This window comes from Bidens hawaiensis, unplaced genomic scaffold (assembly GCF_021521415.1).
Source record: "Bidens hawaiensis isolate Kalapana, Puna unplaced genomic scaffold, B.hawaiensis_p1.1 tig00041032_1, whole genome shotgun sequence".
Lineage (NCBI taxonomy): Eukaryota > Viridiplantae > Streptophyta > Magnoliopsida > Asterales > Asteraceae > Bidens > Bidens hawaiensis.
In genome coordinates this window covers 147,859-157,127 of record NW_027497242.1, presented here as the reverse complement: position 1 = coordinate 157,127, position 9,269 = coordinate 147,859, and the positions used below count along the sequence as shown (strand labels likewise).

The 9,269-nt window shown below is 35.6% G+C and overlaps 1 protein-coding gene across 1 annotated transcript; it reads right to left on the bottom strand.

Annotated features, from left to right (window-relative positions):
• Positions 1 to 2,674: 2,674 nt before the first annotated feature.
• On the bottom strand, positions 2,675 to 5,154 carry LOC143592539 (uncharacterized; the record flags this gene model as incomplete). The annotated part of the gene is made up of 6 exons (XM_077072437.1): positions 5,092 to 5,154; positions 4,506 to 4,577; positions 3,742 to 3,831; positions 3,329 to 3,371; positions 2,886 to 2,992; positions 2,675 to 2,770 (listed from the first exon to the last, which is right to left on the bottom strand). Coding segments are annotated over exons 1-6 (471 nt in total), but the record flags the coding sequence as incomplete, so codon positions are not given.
• Between the last annotated feature and the right edge of the window lie 4,115 nt (positions 5,155 to 9,269).

Here is a 9,269-nt window from a genome sequence, read left to right as displayed (position 1 = left end):
GCAGCAGTTGGATGCTGCCATGTATTCTGCTTCACAAGTTGAAATTGCGACCGAAGTCTGTTTCTTGCATTGCCACGACACCAATCTGCCACCAAGAAACTGACATCCTCCAGTTGTTGACTTCCGACTCTGATTGCACCCTCCATAATTAGAATCTGTGTAAGCGACTAGCTCCAAGTCTCCTCCTCTCGGCCTAGAATCAGAATCCTTCTCGTTATGGATGAGGCGAGAAGGATGTTGGTGACACGAGAAAGGACGTTAGGGAAGAGGAAGAGGACAGTTGATGATACTGAGTCAGAAGAAGAAGAAGAGTATATTCACAAGTTGATTAGACGTTCAAGACGGGAAAGGACAGGTGCAGGTATGGGAGCTGGAGAGACTTCAAGAGTTGTACGTTTCGCTCCATCCGCACTGTCAGGTATGTCGATTGTTCCTACATCTGTACAGGTTACAAGTTTAAGCGCCGCGGAAGTTTCCGTGGTGGCTACATCAGCTGTCGGCATCCCATCCATCACACTACAGATGACGACTCCGGAGATTATGTCTTTACCACCTCCAACGCTTACTCCTTCAGAGGTGGTGGCACAATTTGTAGAGTCGACAGTCGTTGCAACTGCAGGGTTGTCGATCACGATACCACCTGCGGTTACGTCCACAACTGCTTCTGATGTCCCGGTTACATTCGAGATCCCTGCTGAGTATACTTAAGACACATCTAACATGAGGTTTGATTTCGATGCAACCCTCTCAGACTCGGAGAGAATAGCTGCACTTGAGCGGGTCGTGGCTGAACAATCAAGGGTGAATCTTGTCCAGACCCAGGCTATTCAGCGCCTTGTAGCAGAGAATCAACTACAGTCGTCCCTCCTGATTGAACATGGGAGAATTATAGATGCTATGAATGAGTTCTTGGCATCTCAGGGGGAGACAGGCTGTAAAGGCGACGAGTTAAGGACAAAGAAGAGGAATGACAGAGACGATGATCCCAATGCATCGAAAGATGCAGGTGGTGAGTTGCCAAGAACTACTCAAGCTCTTGGGACTTCCACAGCTCAGGGGGAGTCTGCAGGTGCAGTTGGTGGTAATGAGGTGGTGATGGTTGATGATGAAGATGATGTGATTGATGCTTTGAAAGAATTAGATGATGATATGCTAGATGATGATGTGATGTTTGATGATGATGTGCTGCCTATTGAAGAGATTGAGAAGATTGGCGCACAGATTGTGATTGAAGAAGATGTTGAAGAAGGTGAAATAGTTGAAGAGAATGTGGAGCATGACATTCCAGATGTGGATAAAGCAGATATGGGTAATGAGACAGTAATCGATGAGACTGAATGGGAAGAGCAGCCTAGGTGGAAGGAAGGCTATGCTCAGTGGTTCGTCAAAACGAAGAAACCAGCGGTCCCTACAATGTTCAAGAAGAGTTACAATATTAAAGGCTATGCTGAAGCGAAGAAAGGGATTATTTGCTGGATCTATGATGAGCAGTTGAAGCTCTTTGTGATTAAACGGTATGACGGCGTTCAGTATTTTAAAAGAATGTTAAGGTCGTTGAATACACTGCCGGAATGTGAAGTGAAAGACTTAGCCAGATTGGGGTTAATCAATCGAAATGACGATAATATGGCTAGAGTCATTGAGAAAATTGTGTGGAGAGAGAGTATAAAAGAGAAGAAGTTTGAGCTGTTGAAACCGCAGAAGGGAAAACTTGTTGAAGACAAGGATAGAGGTTTGAGAGCTGATGGAAAACCTTGGATGGTCATGAAGTATAAACCGATCCGGTGCCTTAAAGAAGTACCGATGAAGCTAATGCCCAAGGATGTGCTTAAAGACCTAAAGTGGTGGTATGTGGATTGTGAGACAGCAGAGGCGGTGATGGAAGACGAGGATGAACAAGAGCTCCTAAGAGTTTACGATCCGATGCATTTGGTAAACTTATCGCAAGCTGATCTGAAAGTGCTTAATGAGAAGAAAATCTTTTATATTCCTGCTTGGAAGGACGAAGCGAGGAAGTATCAAAGAGTTGTGTCAGTTTGTGTTAGAGAAGGAGTGCATGCGTGAAGATACAAGATTGAAGATTACAAGACAAGTGCTTAAAGATCAAGATATGAAGCTACTGCCAAGGGGGAGTCTGTTGGTGCATAATGTCAGTAGTTCATAGTCTAGTGTCTGTAATCGAGTCTGTAATGTTTAATTATGTTTTGTATGTTTAAGCGAAGTTACTGACAAGTTCGCTTAACAGGCGAACTTGTTAGTCAAGCGAAGTTATGGACAACTTCGCCTGAACATGCCAGGCGAAGTTGTCGTGTATAAATAGTCCTAGGTTACGGCTTGGTTTGTAATCGTTGTTTAAGTTCGTGTCAGTAGTTCGAGTTCATTGTAACGTGAGGACGAGAGTCTGTAACAGTGATATTACATCACGTGTTTGAGTTATAATATATAACGTGTGTTCGTTTCGTGTGTTCGTGTGATTCGTGTTCTATACTCGTAACGATCTACGCAGGGATTCCGCACCTGAGTAGACCGAGATATCTCGTGCGATCCGTCCAGGGAACCTACAACATTACATATTAAATTGTTCTATTCAAAAAATTAGAATATTATTTTAATAATATTTTTTTGTAAACATAATTAACATATTACTATTCTAAAAGAAAGAGCTAAAACTTACTGTTTTTGATAATTCACTGCCTATTTCCATTGTGCGCAGACACAAGGGGATTATTTCTGTTGAAAGCAGAAAACTGATAACTTCTGTGTCATCAACCTGATAAATAAAAAACAAAGTTCCATGAAGGAATGCTTCATAATAATGTTATGTACTACTAAAACAGAAAAAAAATAGTTAGCATGAAAAATAACAGTAGGAGAAAATGAAGTACCTTCACAAGGGCACCAATAACACCTAAACTAGTAAGCCTCAGGTATTCAAATGGTCTTGATTTGCTAGTTGTGTTGAGGAAAGGATATAGATATAAAGGAATATGAGCTGCAAAGAAGAAATTATTCAGTGTGTTACTTTAGTATTGTGGTATACTAAATACGTGAGTGCAGTATACAAATAATATGATTTCTTTCGTTAAAGTAAAAAATCTAATAAGACTAGGTTTTCTTAGTACAGATTAGAAATTACAGCAAGTTGGACTCATAGTATAGCTGTATAACATTTTACAAGATAAAAAGAAAGAAAAAAAATCATTTCTCACTTTTATCCTCTCAAATATGTTTTATTCTCAACTGTCATCAATAAACCATAATGCCATGATTTTGACGGAGACTACTCAGCCATTGAAAACAAGATAACTTGTCGAAACTTATAACTTACCATTTAAGAACAGCATTCTTGTGTCTGGATGTGAAGCTACACACTGCAAAATATTAGTACAAATGCATCGAACAATGATCTGGATCACCATGCTAAAAGAAGAGCGAAGTTTAAAACTAGTGGCTAACTAGACATGACATTTGTGCCAAGTTCTGTTATCTGAATTAGAACAAAAGTACATATTTAAGTAACTACGTGTACTAAATGTCAAAAGGAGAACGATTAACCAGGTATGAGTGTATGACTTGTTGAATTGTGTCATTGTGATACATGATCTTGCATAATGATGATTTTTTACCATTAAACATGAACAAAATGACACAACCACAGCATTTACCATTCAATCAAGATGATCAAGCTATAAACTCCTGAAAGAACAATAAAAAAACCAGTATGAATTTCAAAAGGCTCACCTGAAGAAGTGCAAGTGCATTGCAAACTCTGTTTGATTGAGCTGGAGTTAAATTGAGCGGTGATAGATACGGGTATATTGAAACTATTTCCTGCAAGTATGCAATACTTGGCATCAGTTGTGGTGTAAATCTTCACATAATGAACTATTAGACCACCAAAGCAACAAAATACAGAAAAGATGAATCTATGTGTCATGACAAAGGCGGTAAAGCTTTAGCTAAGTACAACCAAGAATTCTATGTGGTCTTGTTAAGAATTAAAATAATAAATTCCCAACAGCTGAAACAACATGAAGAAACTATGAACAACAAAAACAATCAACGAGAAGCATAAATTAAATAAAATGTAATAAAGGAAATTTTCCACTAAATACCAACATAAGACAGGAAAGACACTGCCAAAACAGAATTTGTATTTGCTAATGGCCAAGACCTGGGAGTGGAAGCTGAAAGCCATGCCCACTTAGATAAAATTTTGGTCAAACGGATATAAAAAAATCCACCACATTACAGTTATGCTCGAAATTGCTTTACACTCTTCTTCCTATCTACGATTCATTTATTTCCTGCAATGTCTTAAATCATACTGTGTATATTGTTTCCTCTGTTGGAGATTAAAAGATGCAAGTCACAATTATTCATCTCATACCTTCTTAATTACAGAAAAATGAAACTATTGTGGGACAGACACAATGCAAATTATAACTTTCTACACCACACATAAAGTGGTTATAAAGTGCATTATCAAATAGCATAGAGCATACCTGTAAGAGAGCAGCAATAGTACCAAAGGAGTTCCACAAAAACGGAGCCAAATCTTGAAACAGTTCTCTCTTCTAAAGAAGAAACAAACAAATACACAAAAAATCAATTATGCATACATGTATAAGTGCGAAAAATAGTACCAAATAAAATATAAACACCGCAAAACACATGTTTGTAGTTATAAGCCCTAACATTTGACCTATAGCCAGTTAGGAAAGCTGGTCAACGATGACAATAAATGAATACAGCTACATATCCAGTTCTGTAATAATCATTCTAATCAAACAGAAGCACGGACGGTCTCGAATCTCTTAATTGAAACCGTAATCGATGAAATCCACATACGCATAACTGAAAGTCACAAATACCTAATTGAAAATGTAAATTTAATTGATGAAATTGACATACCTAAAAGTCACAAATACCTAATTGAAACCGTAAATGATCAAATACACGTATGTCAACAGTTACAGATACCTAAATGAAGGTGATTGATCAAATACACATACACATAGCTCTAAATTCAATCATGTTATTGTTATTATTATAATGAAAGCGTAATTAAAGAGAGAGAGAAAGAGATACCTTGGAGAGTTCTAGAAGATCGGGAGAGCTGAGCTCCAGTACCAATTGCTCCGCCGACTGCATTTTCAGATTCTTCTTCTATATTCCGGCCAACTATGGAGTATTATTAGGCTATTTTCCAATCTATCTTTTGATATAATACTCGCTCCGTTGATTTACTTATATAATATTTCGTATGCCGCCCTATACATACTACATAGACATGTGTTCCGTTACGGTTAATGCACGTGAATTATTCGGTAGAAAGTTTACACAAGTCTCGTTTGTTCATTTATGTTCGTTAACATTCGTTTATTTTAATGTTCATTTATGTTCGTTTTTATATTTATAGATAATAATTAAATATTACTTTAAAGAGTCCTTAACTTAATGGTTTTGTATTTGCTCATTTGTGTTCATTTATATTTGTTCGTTTTTGCTTGTTTATTTTTGTTCACTTATGTTCGTGAAATGTTCGTTTATAAATGAACATCCTCATTTTTTAAATAAATGAACACGAACACAAAATATGTGTTCGATTAAGTGTCCGTGTTTGTTTAAAGTTAAACGAACGAACTTGTTCGTGTTCGTTCGGTTCGCTTCGCTTACATGCCAGCTAACGTGATGATATACTCTTGTAGATACATGGTTCTTTAAAAGTTTAATACACTTATATAACGTATGAGGTGACTATTGGATTTATGTGACCGATCTATTAAGATAGAAGAAATGGGTGATCATGTAGCATGACCTACCATTTAAGAATATAGATACAAAATTACAAACACTATGCATTGATGTATGTTAGTGTGAAGTATGTCTTGTTGATAAATGGATTAAAGGAAGAACACATGACCATGGCTTCGTGTATGTATGGTATGGTATGGTATGATTGTAACTTGTAAGCATAACGAAAAGCTACATCAAAATACAGTGACGGATCTAGACATAAATTTTAAGAGTAACGCCAAATTTTTGGTTACCGTATTTCATATAATGTAAACGAAACAAAAATAGAAACACGATAATATATAAAATAAACACATCAGTGCAAATTTCTCCTCTTCAGTTTTGAAAACTTGTAATCAAGCCATTATACCCGTATTGATAAGCTTCATTTTAGAAAAAAAAAGAACATATTTAAAACGGTTGCATTTACAATCGGTAAAAGCATCGCTAGCTTCATTATTCGATAAACCAAAGGAAAAGTGGTGTACTTTCTAGTTTCCATCATTATACGAACAAGGCCACACATTCCATCCAATTTTACAAATTTATGATCTTCCTTTGAATTGTGATAAAATGTGTACGATCACCTGAAATACAACATCTTTCTTCATTAACAAAATCTTAAGAATACATCTCCGAAAACGTTACTATCTTAGATGTGTTAAACTTGAAAAACAAATCTCATAGATTTAAACCGGACAAATTTTCTAATAAACTAGTTGAGACCTTACTAAATCTATTCCAAGTTCTTGAATTCATTTATCCAAAACCATATTAAAAACTTCAACCTCAAAATGATGATTTTGTTGAGCATGTTTATGTTTGATGTTTCTCGTTCATACAAAAGATAATAAAGTTTATGGTTTTTATTTGCTTTGAGCTACAAACTTTGTTTAAGCTTTATTTGATTTGAACTTTTAAATGATGATTTTGTTGAGTCTATTTTTATTTGAACATGTTTAGTTGGAAGTTTCTCGTTTAAACAAAAGAAAAAAAAGATGAATGATTTTTATTTGCTTTGGGTTATAAACTTTGTTTAGACTTTATTTATTTTGAACTTTTAAATTGGTTGGACTTTAAATAATTTTCAGGGATAACAAAATACAAAAACTGATTCAAAAAGAAAAAAAAATTGCACTGCCGACGAAAAGTTGAGGCTGATTGTGAGTTACGTCCGCCACTGCCAAGATAACCTGAAAAATACTACTTTCATGATTTCCTTTTCTTTTAAAGTTAATTACTATACGACTAACGATGTTAAACTAAAAATAAAAAACCAAACATTACATGAATAACGACGATTATGTCTCAGAAAAATCTCACTAAAAATAGAGCTATTGTAGGGTCTAGGGTGTTTTTGGGAAGAGATATTCGTAATTGTGCTTAGGGTGTTTTTGGGAAGAGATGAGAGAAGTAATTGCTTTTAACCTTGATAACATAAGGTGGTTACGTAATTACAAAATTGACTATTATTCTTTCTCGGTTTATAGCTAACCCCAACATTACATGTGTTTGTCATCAAATTTAAAATTGATCATATGCCTATATGTTTATATTAATCTAGTATTTACACCCCGTGTTACGGTGGAGGTGTAAAACCTTGTATTTATATATCCACTCCACCCGAAAGCATGAAGTTACCACCACCATCGCCTTCGTTCGTCATCCCCTCTCCCACAGTCAGTAACTAACGTTTATAATTAAGAAAAAGTAATAAAAAGTAGACGTAAAAGTGTTGAACCACACACGCTCATTGCATCGTGTTAACACACAAAAATTAAACCGAAACACAAAATATAGAAAAAAATAACTAAGTCAACTTAACATTTACGTGTTGCGATGGGGCTGTTAAACGGGAATAGACATAACATTCAACCACACGCATGCGTTGCAGCGCGTTAACTCGTTAAATTCAAACATAAACGTTAAACAAAAAATATGTAAAAGATGAAAAGTATAGGGCACCAAAGTTGAAAGTGGAAAAATATATTTTGTGACATATTTGTAAACTATGAAAAAGTGTAGGGACCAAAAGTAAAAAAATAAAAGTTATATAAAAATGAATATTACATGGTACAAACTTGAATGCACAATGTATAACAGACCAATGCATATTTCTCCCACTTTTATTATTATATAAATAAACTAGTAAATTATCTGGCGCGTTGCGCCGGAACTAGTCAGATATGCTTATATACCCGTCACGTTACCCTAAATCTTAAGACACAAGTGTTAAAAAAATTAATATATTTAAAATGATGTTTATTTGGTTGTTAAAACCCAAACGCTGGTTAAACCGAGCATTGTCGGTACCCGACGCTGTGTCGTGAGTCGACACGAATTTGGTCGATTTCAGTTACGGTACGGTATAAACGTTGTTTGTAAAACCTAAGCGTAAAACTTAAAAAATAAATTTGTCAAATTAAGATATGAAAAAATTAAATATCTAAAATGGCGTTTAGTCAGTTGTTAAAACTCGGGCGTTAGTAAAACTCGAGCGTTGTCGGTCCTGACGTAACAACGGTGAGTCGGCATCAATTATGTCGGTTTCCGTAATGTTCTTTATGGTTCCAGAATTTAAACAACAATGTCCGTAAACTTCAATCGTTGGTAAATCCTGCGCGCTGTCTGTTTCGGCCGTTGTAGTGATGAGTCGACGCGAATAACTATTTAATCATGAAACTTAAAACTTTTAACAAAAAATATATATAATACTTGGCATGTCCGTATACTTCAATCGTTGGTAAATCCCGCGCGTTGTCTGTTTCAGGCGTTATAGTGGTGAGTCGACGCGAATGACCGTTTAATTATCAAACTTAAAACAAAAAAACAAAAAAAATATGTATAATACTTGGCCCAATCGAGCGCCACCAGATGGACCAATCATAGTCTAGCAGCGCCAAACTTCTCTTTTATTATACTAGGGTTTTACCCGGCGCGTTGTGTCGGGGCAAGTTGTAAAACCCGAACGGTGATTGATGTGGTGCGTTTGTGTGCTTAAAAAGTGTAAAGGGATTGGACTTTTAGCTTTCGCAAAAGATAGTGTTTTAAATTATAAAAGTGATTTCTACTAATACTAAACACACACAAAATAGGCAAGTGTACCTATTGTATATGTAGAATAGTATTGGTAAGAACCAAGTGTCGATCCGTGGACACAAATGTTTCTAATGATAAATCTTCGTTTACTTTAATCGGAGAGTTTAATCATTTTTGGGGTTGATTTTCAAACTTTCATAAAAATACTTAAATATAATATATAGATGACAAGAAGAGAAACTCTAAATGAGTAAATCAATTATATGAAGGTTATCATCTAAGATCAAGAATCCACTCCATTCTTCCTTGATAATTAATAAATAAACACGTGATAAACTTGCCTTAATAATATATGATAGAATAGTCCATCATTTCTAAGTGAACATATTCTATGGCATAAAAGAAAGTAGCATGCATATTTTCAAGTCCAT